Raw genomic sequence first — 16,433 nt, forward strand, 5'->3', positions numbered from 1 at the left:
AATTTCGGAATTTCCATAAAATTAAATGATATTCATAGGCAGATGTCAAAAAAAAAATTAAAAAAAATGTCGAGATGTTCCTATCCGTCCGGGCAGTTAGGAGAATTGGCGGGTGGGAATCAATAAACTGCATTATCGACCTATGAGGAGAGTTAGTCTTCAAACTACCTAGTAGGGAGCACCACCTACCCACGCCATCTTTCATAGCCTGAAAAAGATTTTTTTTTTTTTTACCACATGAGCCTTTCAATTAAACATTCTACAACAATAGGTTCTATTACTGACACAAAAATAAATATTATAAACACAAGTGGTGAAGAAAAATAATTAGAAAGTAGCCAACAGCAATCTACAATTAAAACTTAACCTACCAAAAAGGTTAAAACATACATAGAACTTGTGTAGAACTAGCTGCTTAATTCTAGTCATAAAACATTGATAGTATTTTTTATTTATTCTTTTTTAAAAAGTGGAAAAAATCGGTCTGAAAAAATAAAAACTGGTATTAAAAATAGGAACCTTTTTGGGATACATCAGCGTGTAAAGCAAAACGCTAAAGCAAAAGCGAGTTAATTCGGCCATCTCATTAGAACGTATCTTCGCAGATTTATAATGAAAAAAGATTTAGCTCCTTAGTAAATTTTAGTCTAAAAGTTTTCAATAATTTGATTAATATTAGCATGAAATTAAGGTCCATTTTTTTTTTAGGTTAGTCTTAGGAATTACGATTAAAAAAAAAATCAAGTATTAAAATAATTGATAACGAACGAAAATGTGTAAAAATGTCCCAAAAAGTAAAACGCAATTACCTTAAATGAAGAATAATAAAATTAAGGCACACAACTAAGTTATTGAAAAGAAGGGTGTTAATTGCGAAGAATAAAAGAGAAAACCCCGACCATGCAATTTCATACAATAAAAGATAGAAATAATAATACAGTAATTATAGGAACATACTAAAAGGCACAAAAGAGAAATGCAAGCTTTTAAAAAAAATTTCAAAGAATATTTTCTTGAAATTAAATGAAAAATGAAAACATAAGTAAAGAACTAGGACGCGCAAAAAATTAAGTAATATTTACAATAAAATAAGACATTTTTGTAAAAATTAAAACCTGTTTTTTTAAAAAAAGTATCAAACAAAATTAAACCCATGAGAAAGTTCGGTTCAATAACTGCACTTACTACTTATTTTCATGCCCCCCAATGGAGGATTAGGAGGTTGCTTGTTACCCTCAGCGAAGGACGTAGTCCTGGGACGTCCACTCATTTCTATCTTCGTAGATAATTGTTAAATATATTTGTCCACGTCATAGGATTTATCACATTTCTTTTTTACCACTAAAAGCACACGAAAAATCTGAAAGGGAGCTGAACTGGTTCCACAGTCCCCCTTTAATATTCTTCTTTTAAAACGTGCCTAAGAAGAACCCTACACTTCCTGCACATAAACTCCATTTAACGTCTATTATTACACCACAGGCGCTCGAGTTGGCAATTTAAAAGCGAAATTAACCAGGACCATCTCGAAAAAACCACCCATTATACCACTTCTAGAACTAACAAAATTTTAGATATTCAGACATTGACCTGTTCGGCTAAGGTCGTAACCAATCAGCTTCCTTCTCCTAGAACCGAGCATCCACGATTCTGACGTCACATTGCTACCTTTACGTAGAGCAGTGCTATATGAATATAGCTTAATTATTAATATTATTGAATTTACAAATTAAATGTAATAATAATTTCAAAAGTATTATTTTTTATTAAAATAATTTCCACAGAAACATTGAATAACCGGCTTTTTAACTAATACCAAATATCAAATTGAAGCATTCCAAATGGGAGGATAGGTTTCTGTTATATTTTAGGTTTTACCAAGAAGTAAGGTTAATACTTAATGAAGTTGGATATTTATGTGTACAGGACTCACGAGAATCTCCCGTAATTTTTGAGCAATGGTTAAAATTTTCTAGTTATAATTCAGAATAAGGTAGGTAATGCTTCTATAGATATTATAAGAGGTTTTGGGTGAGCCAGAAGTGTTGTACGAGACAGATATGGATAGTTGAGACATAATTTAAGTCAAATTCCTAACACCTGATTAATCAATCTCTGATGGTGGATTAATAAAATAAGTGAAAATCGTAATATGGGTGCCCTGTGGATGGGATTTTGAAGCTGATTGCTCAGTTTTTTTTCTATCTTGGCTTTGTCGTGGGCCCTTTTTCACAAGACAAGATGTATTGAATAATTTTAAATTTTTAGTTTATGAGCAAGTAATAAAGTAAGCATTCACATGAATAGGATTTCTGGGATGAATAGAATATAGTGGTCGCCCATACTAGGCCTAAAAAATGTACACTACTTACCAAAAGAATAAATAGAATTGGAAGAAATTGTTTGGCTCTCTTGATTTGGCTTGTCCTTTCTCTCTATTCTTACCATTACTGAAAGAGGATCTTTATCATCAGAAACACTTGTCAGAGATAAATGTCGGTCTTCTTTACTGTTAATATTACCTCGAGGAAAATGTGAATCATAATTTTTCATAGCTCTTCAGTTCAAAACAAAATGATTAACCTTTCATGTGTTTTGTCTAAATGAAAAATTATTTATTATTTAATAAATGCTTTAAAAAGATTTTTGTTTCTTAGAATAGATTAATAAATTCATATTTACTTATCAATCAAAGGAATTTAGTACTGATAACTTGATAATTTGATCGTCACCTTGTAAGAGGAATAGTGCAATCCATTTTAGTAAAAATCGATCTAAGAGTTGTCTAAGTGAACATCCACTTTTATAAAATCTTTTACTTCAATAATTTTGAAAGTGTAGTTTGTTTTAGTTACTTGTTGCCTAGGAATTATCCCGTCATGTGAAGTATTTAAAATATTTACAATCTGGAAAAAAACGAACATTTTTATTTTTTAGGAGATGTTTTACTGTTTTAGAAGTTGATTATTGTAGATTCAATAAGTAGCCAATTTTTTATTTTTATTTTAAATTTGAATGTTAAGTTCAAGTTTTGTTTTTATCTTCAATTTCTCGTGATTCATTACACATTCCTATGCCCTAGAGAGACCACTGTGCCCTCTTGTCAGAATCCAACGTTCCATGGAATACGTCAGTTTGGACAAAATAGTGTTTTTGTTAAAAAAACTGTGTTCTTTTCACTATTTGAGGCCTCTCTTTTAAGGCGTCCTTAAGGGATTCTCATGGTCTAGCTGCTCTTTGTTTTGTTCCTTAATTTTCAGGTGTTCATTCTGATCTCTGTACGAACCTAACAACTTGGACTTTTTAAAACTTTTGTCCATCCAAATTCACCTTTCCCTGTGGGGAATGTGGATAGTAACTTTTTCACGGATCTTGGCGCCCCTCGAGGGACCAGTCTAACAACGAATTCTAATTTGACTCCTCAACCCTAACCCATAAAAAAAGTTTTGGATGGAACTATCAGGATTGAGCGAACTCACAGCCAAACTTTATTTCGGTCAAACCTAAGGTTTTAAGCGCCCCAAATGGATAGATGGTTGGTATGAGATGACAGCATCGAGAACGGAGACTCCAAGGCACCGTGAGCCCTTTAAAATAAGTATCCTTTCCTGACTAACGCGTGGTTGGAGGGCATAGTGATTTACCCAATTGCCTTATGAAGTGGTTTTTCATCCGTAAAAATGCTGTTGGTCGTTAGAACTGTAGCAAGAGGAAGTCTGTGGGTGAATTGACCAGTATTTTTATTGACTTCTTAGTAAAGCTTAACAATACTGCAGATCAAAAAATTAATCAATCTCAAATTAAGTTTGATATTAATTTGTAAACTTTAAAGTAATGTGAACTGAATAGAATTTAAAATTAAGAAATTAATGTAACTTAAAATAAAATTATTCTTTTATTTAAAAATATCATAAAAATAATTCAATGTTAGTTTCGAGACTATTAATTAAACAATAGTGTTCCAATGGTTGTACGAGATATTCGATTATGCTGTCATGAATCCAACTTAAATGTACTGGGTATATTCCTAGATTAACGCACTGCACTGTAAAATATATAAGAATATTATTTTCAGAAAATACTTTATTACTTAAAAAGGAGTTAGAATAATTCAGTTCAGTGTCAGCATTGATTACATCAGAAATGTCTAGGGAAATAATAGAAATCAAATAAGAAAAATGAGTTACAGCGAAATAATATAAAGAATCATTCACAAAAATACAAGGATGAAAGTCAAACAAAAGTCTTGTGTTTTTCACCGACAATTAAAACTCAAAAATGGTGTGAAGGCACCTATTATGCTTACTTTTGGAAATGTATCTTGTTCTGAATCTTGAACTAATAATGCGTGCTTTTCCTTTAACTAGATAGTATCATTAGAATCATAAAACCAACTCCAAACATCCCGTATTTGTTAGTTCTTTTATCAAGTAAAAAGAAAAACTTAGAACAGAAGAGCCAGATAGAGGGAAAATCTTAAAATTCAAATCTTGGTTGGCGTAGACTTCTTTGGGTCCATCACTAAAAAACATAGTACTCGTAGTTGCTCTCATGAGGCAGTTTAAAGAACAAGCCCAGAACGAAATTTTCGTGAATAAAGAAGCAGCACACTTACATAAATCATTAATAAAACTGAAATGTTTCAGAAATCTTAAGAAGAAAAAGTGGAACTTACACAATAAATCTGAATTTGGAGATCTTCCCGAAACGAGAATTGTTTTCTTGTTCTTAGATCTGCTCCTGTACAGATCTAGGATGTCTGAAACGACTGTTGCGCCACAAGCCTCAGCTAAATGCTATAATGTAGTTTTTTCATAAAATAATTTCAGAGCAATGGCAATTAAAATACATAGAAATCGAAAACTGCCTTTAGTTAAGATTCATCTTGCCTGGTTGACTAATTATTATTTAATAAAACCAATACCTGACTTTGTTCTTTTATTTGCAGTTCTTCAGGGCAATGTATATACAAGAAGTACTCTTCAAACAACGGCTTCCTGTCTTTATTGAGGCAAGAAAGAGCTCCTGGTAGATTTGGTATGTATGGTGTCTGTAAATTATTGACTCAAATAAAAATAGTTCGCATTGAAAAAGGTTTGTTTTATTTTTTACCGTCTGTTAAGAGTAATCGAGAATATAATATTTGGACTCTAGTGATTCTGCAGAAGGGCTTTCATCTTTAAAGTAAAGCGGTTACCTTTAAACTTTTGATTCAAAATTTAAAGATTAAAGAAAAGCAATAAAGAGATGTATATGGATAAGAAAATTAGCTATTCTTTACTGAAATGCCTTTTACAACTCACTGCCTAAATGCCGGCAATTTCATGAGAAAATTCCGCGCACTTATAATCTCAGGAATTGTCGGGATTTACTTTAAAAATATTAATTAAAGAGTACTAACAGTTGGAAATATCCTGTCCGCTTCAAGGCAATCCTCAACCCACTTAAAGGTCACAATAAGAGATTGATGAGCAATTGCAGCGAGATACTGGTAAGGAAATATTTTGGGTTGCCATTCTTCAGGAATAATTAGATGTGTGGTTGTCGCTTCAATATATTCTTTAGAAATACCAAATTTCATTCGCAAAGCTAGTTTATATAGTAGTTCAATATTGGGTTTTTTTAAATCTGAATAAGTTATAAAAAAGCATGTCTGAAAAAAAAATTCTGGAATTTAGTGATTGAAATGAATTTTGAAATTTAGTAGTTTTTATAATGGTATTACAGAAGTTATCCTTATTACGCTAATAATCATAATTATTATACTAGTACATTTATTTGTCAAATTAAGAAGCATGTAGACCTGATTGAGATATTGAAGAAACAAGGTGTTCCACAAGTCTTCCCAACATTTTCTATTTTCTTGTCGATAATTATGTTAAAGCGATAAATAATTATATTAAAACGTTAGAATCATAATTATTTTTATTTATTTTTAATATAATAATATATGAGAAGCACCACCTATTTTGCGTCGCTACATGATCCATATGCATCCAATATATAAGAGGATATAATAAAGAGTTCCCTGCACTACAGGACATCTTGCCGTGACGGAGATAGTGAATAATAATTATTATTAATAATAATTATAATTATTATTTGAGAATTTTAATTTAATAATGGTGATTGAAAGCCTAGAAGCAGGGTTACCCAACTTTCGCGCCCCAGATTGATGTCTTTATGTGCTAAGTCACAATTCGACCGGAATACAAATGTTTTCATCTAATTTTACTTTACTAATTTTTTTGTTCCATGCATCTAGCAAATCATTAAAATCATTTAATCAAAAGTAGATTTGGCTGCTTGACCGCAAAACATCTTAAGGCTTGCTAAAATACTATATCAATACTCTCTTAGTTATGGAGCACTGATGAATGCAACGCAACGAAACATCATTATTGACTTTGAAATGATTTTTAATATTTGTATTTATATATTTTTTTATATTGTATCTTTTGCAAGTATGATGTGATATGTTTATTCTAATAAAAACAATTTTATTTACTCATTTTGTTATTATTACATTCTGCTCTAAATTTTTCCTAAAAAAAAGAAAGAAAAAATGGATGATTTTTGATTAGATGATACCCCAATGTTCTAAAATGGTGGAAGGCCATGTAGACTAAAGCACAATGTATGAAATATGAGCTGAGCAGGGTTTTACTACAATACAATAGTGAACACTCATTTTGTTATCTAGTATTTTGTTGTTCTCGCCTCTCTTAAGAAAGTTTTAAACCCTCATTGATGAATTATTAATTCTTCGATATTATCAATTCCTCTCGTTATTTAGAACGTTATTTGCTTTACAATAACTGCTTAAGCTCAATAGTGTGACTATTAGATTTCAGGTGAAACAACAAATTTATGTTATAAAACAGAGAAAAATTATAACAAAAAATATTTACTCAATTACCATTTGAGGTAATCTAATAGGTTCTTCTTCGCAATCGAAGATGATATCAGCATTAGATTCTTCGCTATAATTACTAAAAGAATCGTAATTGACAGTGAAATCTTCTAGTATACCATCATCTACTGATGTGACATTTAAGTCGCTACCACTCAAGTTTTCACCTTTTCCCATGAAAGCAATCGTTTTAACTGATTCTACTGCTTGGCAATGGCTACAAAACAATTAACATGATTAATATTTGTACAAGCAGTAAAATAAAAATAAATCAACAAAAACCCAAACATCTTTTAAATTTAAATAAAGATTTATCAAAAAAAGTAAATTAAAAAGAATGGCATTTAAACACTGAAGCAAAGGTGCAAGAAGAATTAGATGTGGATTCATATATCATGTTTTTCTTGGCTATTTGTAAAGTTTAATGCAAAGCCTAATTGCATCAGTCATAGATGTTCAGAAAATAAATATTATGTTAGTCGCAGCAGACTCATGGAACGAAGAATTCTTGAATTACATTTTAAGTCTTAATTATATTTAAAGTTTGAAGAAATGAAACCACTTTTACTACAGTAAAATAAAAATATATTTTTGTTCCTACTCAAAGTTATCAAATAAAACAAAAATTCTGTCATTACTTACCCGAAAGCCTCATCGAGATAGTAATCCTCATTCTTAATACTTTTTGGATTATGAGGTGAAGAATGTATTTGTCCATAGAGTACTGTCAAAACAGATAAATCTGGAACTTCAGATGGTTTAGGGTAATTTGTTTTTATATTTTCAGCAAACTGCTTAACAAATAATAAAAATTCTAATATCATAGACTGTTCCATTGTGTCAATTTTTTCCAAAATATTAATTAATAATCCTGTTTTGTTGTGAGAGTAATCCTGCAGATATGTCACCAGAAAAGTTAATAATTCATAATCTAATTCCATAATATCATTTAAAGTACTTTCAGAAGATGGTTTTCTATCAACATCCATTTCTTCTTCTTTTACATATTCTCTTGCATCTTTTATATTTTTAACAATACTGTGGAGTTTGGCCAAATACTTTAAATAACCATTGCATCTTCCCATTTTTAAGCAAGCTAACTCTGAAACAGTCTCTGGAATGGTTGAAAATTTTATGGAAGTAGCAGGAATTCCGTTACAGGACAAATTTTTTTCTTCAATACCTTTTTCAAATAGGAATTTATCTTTGTGTGTTGTTACCCTAAGCTCAGTTACTTTTGAAATCTTAAGGTTAACGATAGCGGCAGCATTTTCATCTCCATTATGTGCTAAACCATTCAAATTATTAAATAAAGTGAAAGTGTTACTGTAATCTTCTGAAAGTTTTAAATAACAATTGGAACAAACATTACACTGAAGAAACTTGTGCTTACAGATGTTCTTCACCTTACATTCATCGTCCATTAACTGAATAGTTTTATTATAAGTAGTAATAACATCATTAATTGAAACCTGGTCACTTTTTCCTGAAGATTCTGTTTCAGTTAAGTTATTTAAGTACTTAAGTCTACGAAAGACGGAACTGGTATTTAGTTTTTTATTTTTTGAATTACTTTTCTGGCGCTTAAAACTATCTTCAACTAAGAAATTTAACCGGCATTCATGGGGTAGTTGTTTGATGTTTCCTCCGAATAACTGAAAATTGACATCCAAATCTTGCATTTCTAAATCTTCTTTATTTCTTTTTTGTTATATCCAATTAATCCGTTTTATCAAATTTTGTGCTTTATTCTAGAAGAGTATTATTGTTATTATTATTAATCATGTTAATATTAATTAGTCATATTAATTATTATTATCGCATGATTAAGTATTTAATATTACACATTTAATATTACACTGTTCTATACTACTATTACTATTCTAATTTCATCTTAAAATTCCTTCTGCAGTTATCTGGTCATCTATTGGTACAAAAATAAAAGTATGTATTAAAAAATTCTAATTATATTGATATGTTTTCAATGTTATTGTTTTTGGTATAATTAATGTATAATTCAGGGATTTTTTTTTTTTTTTTAAAGTAGAAGAAGGTTACTAGTATCAAGTGTCGTGAATAAAGTAATGTCTACCATAAATTATTAAATATTATACTTTAAAATGAAGGAAACGACCGGGAAACGAACCAGAATCACCACAAGCAACTTGTTGGGCAGATCGCGCCTTTAACCACTCAGCTTATGAGTCTATATATTACAAAATTAATTTTTTGTTAGATGACTTATCATTGACTAGGGCATGGGTGAAGTCCTTCGTCCTTCAAAGCCCTTCTGAAATAACTTTCTACAATAGCCTTTACTTAGCTCTTCCTTATAAAAAGCATCTTATTTCAAAAACTGTTCCATCTGTTTAATCGAAACTATGTTCAAGTAAAACGCGAGAAGAGCGAGAAGGATTCAAACCCAATGTTCTGTTTCTAGGAGCCTCTGGAATGCACTAAAAAATTCAAAGAAATCACTTGAAATGGGTTTTGTGTGAATCACGGAGAAATCTGAAATTAATCTTTAGGAAATTCGAACTTCTGTTCAGGTCACGCCTTTTATTAATCTCCAGATTACAGCAGATTGATGATTTAACCCCAGGTTAATAATTTACGGATGATAGACCCATTCTAAAATACTAACACTAAAATAGCACTTAAGAATGAACGTAACCATGTACGAAATGTCCTAAAATGAAACGCCTAAAAAACAAATATGCGGCGATTTCATGACACCTAATAAATAAGAGGAACGCATTTTAGAAAAATGTTCCTAGTTTGAATTACTTTTAATTACGACAGATGGACAAAATCAATTGCATACCAGAGTTTTATTTAATGCCAAAGTATTTGCTTTTCTTAGTTTCTCAAGCGTTATTAAGAAACTGCCCTTATTTACTATTTATTTGTTGTAGTTTAATATTCTTCATTTTGTGAGAACGTTCTGGCTAATTTATTTTGTTGCTGTGTTAAACAGAATTCGGTCTTATCATCGTATTGATGATATATTGAGAATTCGTATCATTAACTGGGATGATTATCTAATTATAAATATAAGCTAGAAAGAATTTTAATATAAATAGTTTCTATAACAAACCCTTGATGCACTAAATTTCATTTGCTCCAAATTTGCTAGTTTGCAAGTACTTAATGGTAAAAGACACGATTATTTTTTAGTTTTTTGTACAGTAACTGGCACATTAAAATTGTTTAACCTTCTATTGGTGAAGGTTAAAACAAATGTACAATTGAAAACCCTTGTTTTTATTATTTGTCACCTGGCTTTCTTGCACCTTACAAAAAAACAAAACAAAAACAAAAATTAAAAAATAACTACTTTCACAATTCATGAAATGAAATTTTCTTGTATCTCAGAATTTTTTTACTAAAAAGCAACATAAGTAACATTATTATAAGCAATCACTTTAATGAAAGGATTCTTTTGAATGAAGTATAATCTAACAGCTTCTCCACCTTTATTAAAATCTTTAATCCCTGAGGATAAGTTTTAACACCTGTACGTTAGTAGAACATATTAGTTATATCCAAAATCTATGAAACCTTTTAACTGTTGCCTAAAAATTTAGGAAAAATAACTAATTTTTGAATTCATAAAAATTGACGTTCTTACAGTGCAGTTGCAATAAACTAACATTCTACCAACTCGTAATTTTGTTAGCATAATTGGTCCTATCAAAAATCAAATAAATCAAGCAATTAAAAAAAAATCATTTTTCAGTATGGTCATTCACTTACATAATTGTGCACTACAAGATCTATCGGCTAGATACATCTACGACATTCCAATTACTTTATAGAAATAAATAAAATTACTATAGCATTTTTGGGGAATGGATAGGGGTAGGCTTATCTTTAAATATTTCAGTTTTTCAATTTGTATAGTGTTAGTACGTAATAATTAATCTGATTTATTTGTAAAAATGTTTGAAAATACTCTTTGAATAGGAAGGGCTACGTTTTGTATGAAAATTGCACTTTGTATGAATTTTTCATGCAGACCCTCTTTGTGTTTTCACGGTTAATTTTTACAGAAATAGTAACTCTGAAAAAAATCATATTTTTTTATTTTGTGTCTATATTTTACAATTAAAATAGAATTTTTATTTACAAAAATGTTGAAGTAAAAACAGACATACATATATGTAAAAATAATTAAAAAGGAATGAACACAATGTATATATTTACAAAATGATCTTTTTCCTTTGTTCTCTTTTGGTTTAAAAAATTTGGCTTATAAAAAATCATTGGTGAACTTCTTTACAAATGTAAATTTCACTATGTACAAGTATAATAATATATGAAAACAGTATTTACATCTTAATAAAGAATTATTTTCTTTATCTTTTAATAGAAAAATGCACAGACTATCAATCAATTTTGGTTAATTATAAAAAAAAAATCTTTAAATAATTTATTACTTGAATATACATTTGTAAAATAAAGAAATATCTATCTTTAGGTTTAAAAAGAGATCTGAGGAAGATGGTGCATTTTTGTTTATTCTGATTCTTCTTTTTTTACAGAACACAGAGTGTATTTGGGGCGGCAAGATGTGCTTGTTGCATTATTCTTAATCTTGGCCCTAGTGGAATACCCAATTTATGTAACCTTTCCTCTGTCATAAATGGTAATTCCAGTAATCCTATCCTTTCCTTTTCAAACAAACTTGCGTATTTCTAAAACATAATATAGAAACATTTGCATTATGTTAAAAGCAGGAATTAGACAATTAAATAATCAAGTTCAAGTAAGAAAAGAGATGAAAGAGGAAAAGATTAAGTCGTTCGTTTTATTTGATTTTTGGTAGTTTCAAATGCCGATGAACCCTTAAAGTGCGTGAGTTTTTATAGCTACTGACTCTTGAAACTTGTCAGAATTTTAATTGTGGCCGCTAAGAGTTAGTATTCTGTAGATCTGGAATCTGAAACTACAACAGACCGTTTCCTTCTCTGAAATGTCCTTCTGAACGAGTTTTTAACTAAAGTAATTCTCTGCAGTAGAGATAACTCGACAAATTTATGTGGAAGCCGCGCTTAATTCATTTAAGCATTATTTGAATGATCGCTAAATCTCCAGCGTCAACCCAGTATAGTGTTAATTGGTCGGCTACCTCTGAAGTATATTTCCTAATGAATGATGCGCCTTTCATGTCCTCAACATGACTTTCTGAGGTTGAAGGATGTACGTTGGTTAACCATTTCTTCCCATGGCAGAACTGCACAAAGTGGGAACACATTTTTTCTCCTATAACCAGTCTAGTGAAAAGAATATGTATCGAGAGAGTCCCTATTTATAATTTAATTGCAATGAACCACATATGTAGCTAGCTATCATAAGATATTATAATCACGCCAACATAACAAATCGATAATACTTGAAGTAAAAGGCCTAAATAAGACCTACTTTTAATAAAGAAAATTATTTAAATTTAAAAATTTCGACCAACATGTAATCCGATTAACTAGAACTTCGTCTATTTTCCACCTGTGGTAATTTAAACAAGTATTACCTTGTTAGTAATTAAGTATTTAAGTAATTAAGTGTCAGTTAAGTTCATTTCAAGTCAACTTTAAAAATATAGACAATCTCAATCCCAGGTTTAAATAATAATAAAGTACATAATACGATCTGAAAAGTTTCAGCTTTCACTTTAATGAAGATCAATACTGCTGATTTTTCGTACTCATTTCAAAACTATCCGTTACTAGTTTAATTCTTAATAGTACAATACAAGTGCTGAGAATGCAGATAATGCTGAAGTGAAACTTACAAGTAAAGGATGCCTTACCCTTCCCAGAAGTGTCCTTATCTAAATATTCCTGAGAAAATGTTACAAATCAAAAATACAGATCTACATTAAATTAATTAAATGAAGTTAGACTTTTCAGGCTCAAAATATAACAGTACTACACTGATAACGAGTTGCAATAATATTAAAAGGTAATCAAATTCTTAAATAACTTTTTTTAAAAAGAAAACTTTGAAAAACGAATAGTTTTTCAGACAAATTAATCACATCCCATTTTAAGAATTTATGATTTATTGGATGAACTGAATTAAAATGATTATAATCCTAACCTCGTACCCTAGCCTTCTAAGAAAAAGACGCAACAGAGGAGGTTCATCGCCAAAGAATTTGGTCAATCTTTTGACTTTCTCCGGTGTAGAGTTAGGCTGCTTAGTGGTGTTGAGTTGTGCGGGCGCAAAACACTGTTGTTGTTGCTGCTGTTGCTGTTGCAGGTTGGTCTGAACTCGGAGTGCAGCCAATTCGCCACGCATCATCTCCATTTCCTAATTTAGAAATGTAACATTTTAGTTTAAAAATGAGTTCATTTATTAAATACTTGAACTTTATTAAATCTCGAACAACTATTGTTGTTTTAAGTTTCAGGTACGACTGGCGCTCTTCGTCAGGAACTTCTTTAGGATGGCAGTGCTTATACACTGTAACCTTAATTACTGAAGGTTGTTTTTTATAGGATACACTGCGAACAAGACGGCTTTATTGTGCCCCTCCAATTTGTGCCAGAAGAGATCATGTATTTTGCAACAACCCTTTCAAGAAAAATCTCAAGATCTAGGAAAATTCTATAGAGAGATGAATATTCTCTTTCAACATCCTTCAGGCTTCCAAAAGCTTCCTAGGATGATAGCGTTCAGTCTTCAGAGTATGCGCAAAATACCATAAATATAAAATGCTTTATTCTTATGAAGAAAATAATTAAAATATAATCGCTTCTAAATACAAATTGTTATTTATTAATGCCTCTGTATAGTAAGGGAATAACATCGAAGGGGCTGGAAAAAGGAAGAGAATTTATCAAAATATTACAGAAAAGTGAACATTAAAATATTGATAGCGGCAATGAAAAATAAGCTACATAGGAAAAGCAATAAATTTTCTTCTGCTTTGCCATTCTAGGAAGCTTTTCGAACTAATATGTAAGTACTCTTGTAGGCTTGCCCAACGTGATATGATTGGGTAGTCTTACAAAGCAGGTGCAATCAGGTCTTTTTATTACTGAATGAATGAAACTTTTAATTACAATGAAAAACGTTACCTGCATCATAATGTGTTGAGTTCTCATTTCTGAAGACAAATGTGCCACACTTCTTGCTAACGTGACGACATGTGATTCTAATCTTTGGAATCGTTTATTTATACCCTACAAAAAAATAAATAAATAAGGAAATAAATACAAGCTACAATCTTATCGTGATCACCAAATGAAATTAACAGTAGATCTATTTCAATAATAATAATAATTAATGTACTTCTCCTTAAGACTTACCTTTATATCTCTAACTTTCCCTCGATGTTGGCTTCTTTTATCCCTAATTGGGCGACTACTAACAGAACTTGGTACTGAAGATACACTTCCACAAATACGACGTTTAGCAACGCGTGGGTCACTTGCTTCGTAACGACTTGATCCCAAAAGGCCGTGGGCTGACTTTTTTACTCCTAATAACTTGAGCACCTACATTAAAATATTAACTTGTAAATAAATTGAGAAAACAACACATTTTGCAAGGAAGTTTTGCAATGATATTAAATTTTAATTTCAAGGAAATATCAGTTTTATGATAGAAAACGAGATTTTTTAAGAATTCTTTAAAATTCTTTGCTTCTTTAAAAAAAAGTCTCTATTGTTCTTTGAACTTGATGTAATTATTTCAAGAATAAGTTGATCTAAAACGTTTATTAGAAACAATTATCCAGAAAAATTCAAATAAGGGTACTTTTGGGCCAAGAGAGAGGACAGGCTTCCTTTAAAGTACTATTTCTGTGAATGTACAGTCTCATCGCCTGTACAGGAATTTAATATGTTTGTAAAATTATAAAATTGAAAAAATTCGGTCGATCAGAAATGCTGAATTAACTAACAGATTGAATTGAAAATATTTACTTATTGGTTCTAACATACATTAGATTTTTTTTTTACTTGATATATATTTACCTGAGCGTACATAGCCTCGAGGCCTTCCAGTTGTTTTCTAATAGCTCTTGTGTCTGTATACTCCAAATCTTCTTCGCTAGAATTATTTTCTTCTAGCATTGAATCTATCTCCAAAGCGTTCGATAGAAGATCTAATTGAAAAGATAATAAAAAGTAAATATTTTTTATGAGTTCTTATATAAAGTTTGAATGCTCAGGGTGATCCACACTCCATAGTTTTTAGGATGTATAGAGTGTGGAGTGTCACACTCTACAGTTTAATCAAAAGTTACTTTGGGTCAAAAATATCACAAGTTAGCTATAAAAGTACTTGTGTTAGAAACTTTGGCTGCTGAAAGAAGCTTTTTCAAAATCTGTTCAAATTATTTTCAATAAATAAGTACAAAATCTACGTTATAACGATTTAGCAGCTCGCTCAAGGCTGCTAGAATTTCTTTAATTCATATTATTCATGTCCCACAAACACATGAGTTTACCATTACAATTGCGATTCACAAAAACAAAAAATCCTTTGAATGTCCATTTTAAATAAGTTCAGCAGGACTGCGTCCCAGTTTATTTTTTAGATGATTACGGTTTTTTATGCTCATCGTACAGTAATTTTGAATAGGATTCCTTAGCCTTGCTAAAAATCAAGAGATGTTGGACTCTAGAGTGCTTTTGTTTTTAGAGTCCTCGAGATCTTGAGTATTTCTTTAATGCTGATGAGATCATCTATTTCTTAAGAGTTCGATATAAATTTCTTTTTCGAATTCCAGCTTTTTTGAGAGGTGTATTATTAGTTTTCGAAATTCCCTTACTAAATGATGAGAATGAAGTTGTTTATATGCTACAAAGTTAAGGAGGATTTTCTATTTTGGGAAATATTTTTTACTAAAAAGCATCCTTAAAAATTAGACCTTCAGTTGTCATGGGCCTTGAGTCATGAAGCCCTTTACTCAGTTTCAGTTCGTATTTCAACATTTATACAACTAATGTTATACAATATGTATAAGTTAAAGCAAATAAATGCTCGAAAACTGAGTAATTACTATTTAGTTGTACTGAATAATAAATTACGTACTGGAGGTCAGTTTGCTGTGTTTATGGTTGTTCCTGGAAGATTTCTCTTTATTTCTGGGAGTCCACAATGAGCTAGTTGCGTTACTTTTGTTTCCATAAACTCCACCAGCCGCTCTATAAAATATTTAAACAAAAATTTGCCTAAGTAATTACATTTTATTGAAAAGTACAAAATGGAAAGCTAGCGCACTAGTCTCGAACTATATTAATCCATTCTAGTAGTATTACGCTACCAGGTTTTGTTTTATAAGCGGTATTAATAATGAAAATATTAGCATATTTTTTTAATACTCTAAGATAAAATATTCCTTTGGAATTTAAAAATTTTGACTAAGAGTTAACACCGATAGTTCGTATTCTTAAGCTGATAAGAACAGTTCACTATTGTAGCCCGCAAAGCTAGATGATTTCGATAACCGGTCTTGGCCTTGGAGGATTTTATTTAATGCTATATTATGAGAAATTTATAATAAAAT

General features: G+C 30.5%; 3 protein-coding genes and 1 long non-coding RNA gene across 37 annotated transcripts in view; 1 reads left to right on the forward strand and 3 right to left on the reverse strand.

The window, feature by feature from the left end:
• The window catches only part of LOC141453141 (glycogen synthase kinase-3 beta-like), a 42,320-nt gene extending 39,448 nt beyond the window's left edge, over positions 1 to 2,872 (reverse strand). For 8 of the 14 annotated variants that reach the window (XM_074125953.1, XM_074125949.1, XM_074125943.1 and 5 more), the window contains exons 1-2: positions 2,733 to 2,872; positions 2,373 to 2,599 (exon numbers count right to left, since the gene is read on the reverse strand). In XM_074125953.1, coding sequence (XP_073982054.1) covers positions 2,373 to 2,553 — 181 coding nt within the window. In that variant the 5' untranslated portion in view covers positions 2,554 to 2,599; positions 2,733 to 2,872. Of the gene's footprint in view, positions 1 to 1,185; positions 1,585 to 2,372; positions 2,600 to 2,682 lie in introns of those variants that run through there. The other 6 variants (XM_074125956.1, XM_074125954.1, XM_074125955.1 and 3 more) reach the window with 4 other exon arrangements.
• LOC141453149 (uncharacterized) lies at positions 1,858 to 6,507 on the forward strand. Its single transcript, XR_012457804.1, has 2 exons — positions 1,858 to 1,993; positions 4,949 to 6,507. It is a non-coding gene; the product is annotated as an uncharacterized lncRNA (long non-coding RNA).
• Positions 2,733 to 10,174, reverse strand: LOC141453136 (uncharacterized). Of its 3 annotated transcripts, none has more exons than XM_074125932.1 (7): positions 10,011 to 10,174; positions 7,556 to 8,664; positions 6,920 to 7,130; positions 5,402 to 5,653; positions 4,925 to 5,050; positions 4,676 to 4,796; positions 2,733 to 2,906 (listed from the first exon to the last, which is right to left on the reverse strand). In XM_074125932.1, the coding sequence occupies exons 2-7, from the start codon at positions 8,593 to 8,595 to the stop codon at positions 2,878 to 2,880; spliced, it is 1,779 nt and encodes a 592-aa protein (XP_073982033.1). In that variant the 5' UTR covers positions 8,596 to 8,664; positions 10,011 to 10,174; the 3' UTR covers positions 2,733 to 2,877. The 3 variants fall into 3 exon arrangements, with proteins under 3 accessions (XP_073982033.1, XP_073982032.1, XP_073982031.1); XM_074125931.1 differs by lacking the exon at positions 2,733 to 2,906 and adding an exon at positions 3,869 to 4,045; XM_074125930.1 differs by lacking the exon at positions 2,733 to 2,906 and having other exon boundaries at positions 4,100 to 4,796.
• Positions 10,175 to 10,977: 803 nt separating this feature from the next.
• LOC141453135 (uncharacterized) overlaps positions 10,978 to 16,433 on the reverse strand; it is a 63,627-nt gene continuing 58,171 nt past the window's right edge. For 18 of the 19 annotated variants that reach the window (XM_074125922.1, XM_074125919.1, XM_074125909.1 and 15 more), the window contains 6 exons: positions 15,959 to 16,071; positions 14,896 to 15,026; positions 14,227 to 14,415; positions 13,996 to 14,100; positions 13,013 to 13,225; positions 10,978 to 11,610 (listed from right to left, as the gene is read on the reverse strand). In XM_074125922.1, coding sequence (XP_073982023.1) covers positions 11,452 to 11,610; positions 13,013 to 13,225; positions 13,996 to 14,100; positions 14,227 to 14,415; positions 14,896 to 15,026; positions 15,959 to 16,071 — 910 coding nt within the window. In that variant the 3' untranslated portion in view covers positions 10,978 to 11,451. The remainder of the gene's footprint in view (positions 11,611 to 13,012; positions 13,226 to 13,995; positions 14,101 to 14,226; positions 14,416 to 14,895; positions 15,027 to 15,958; positions 16,072 to 16,433) is intronic. The other variant, XM_074125921.1, reaches the window with a different exon arrangement.

Source organism: Rhodnius prolixus, unplaced genomic scaffold (genome assembly GCF_049639745.1).
Source record: "Rhodnius prolixus isolate KJV_2025 unplaced genomic scaffold, Rpr scaffold_3, whole genome shotgun sequence".
Lineage (NCBI taxonomy): Eukaryota > Metazoa > Arthropoda > Insecta > Hemiptera > Reduviidae > Rhodnius > Rhodnius prolixus.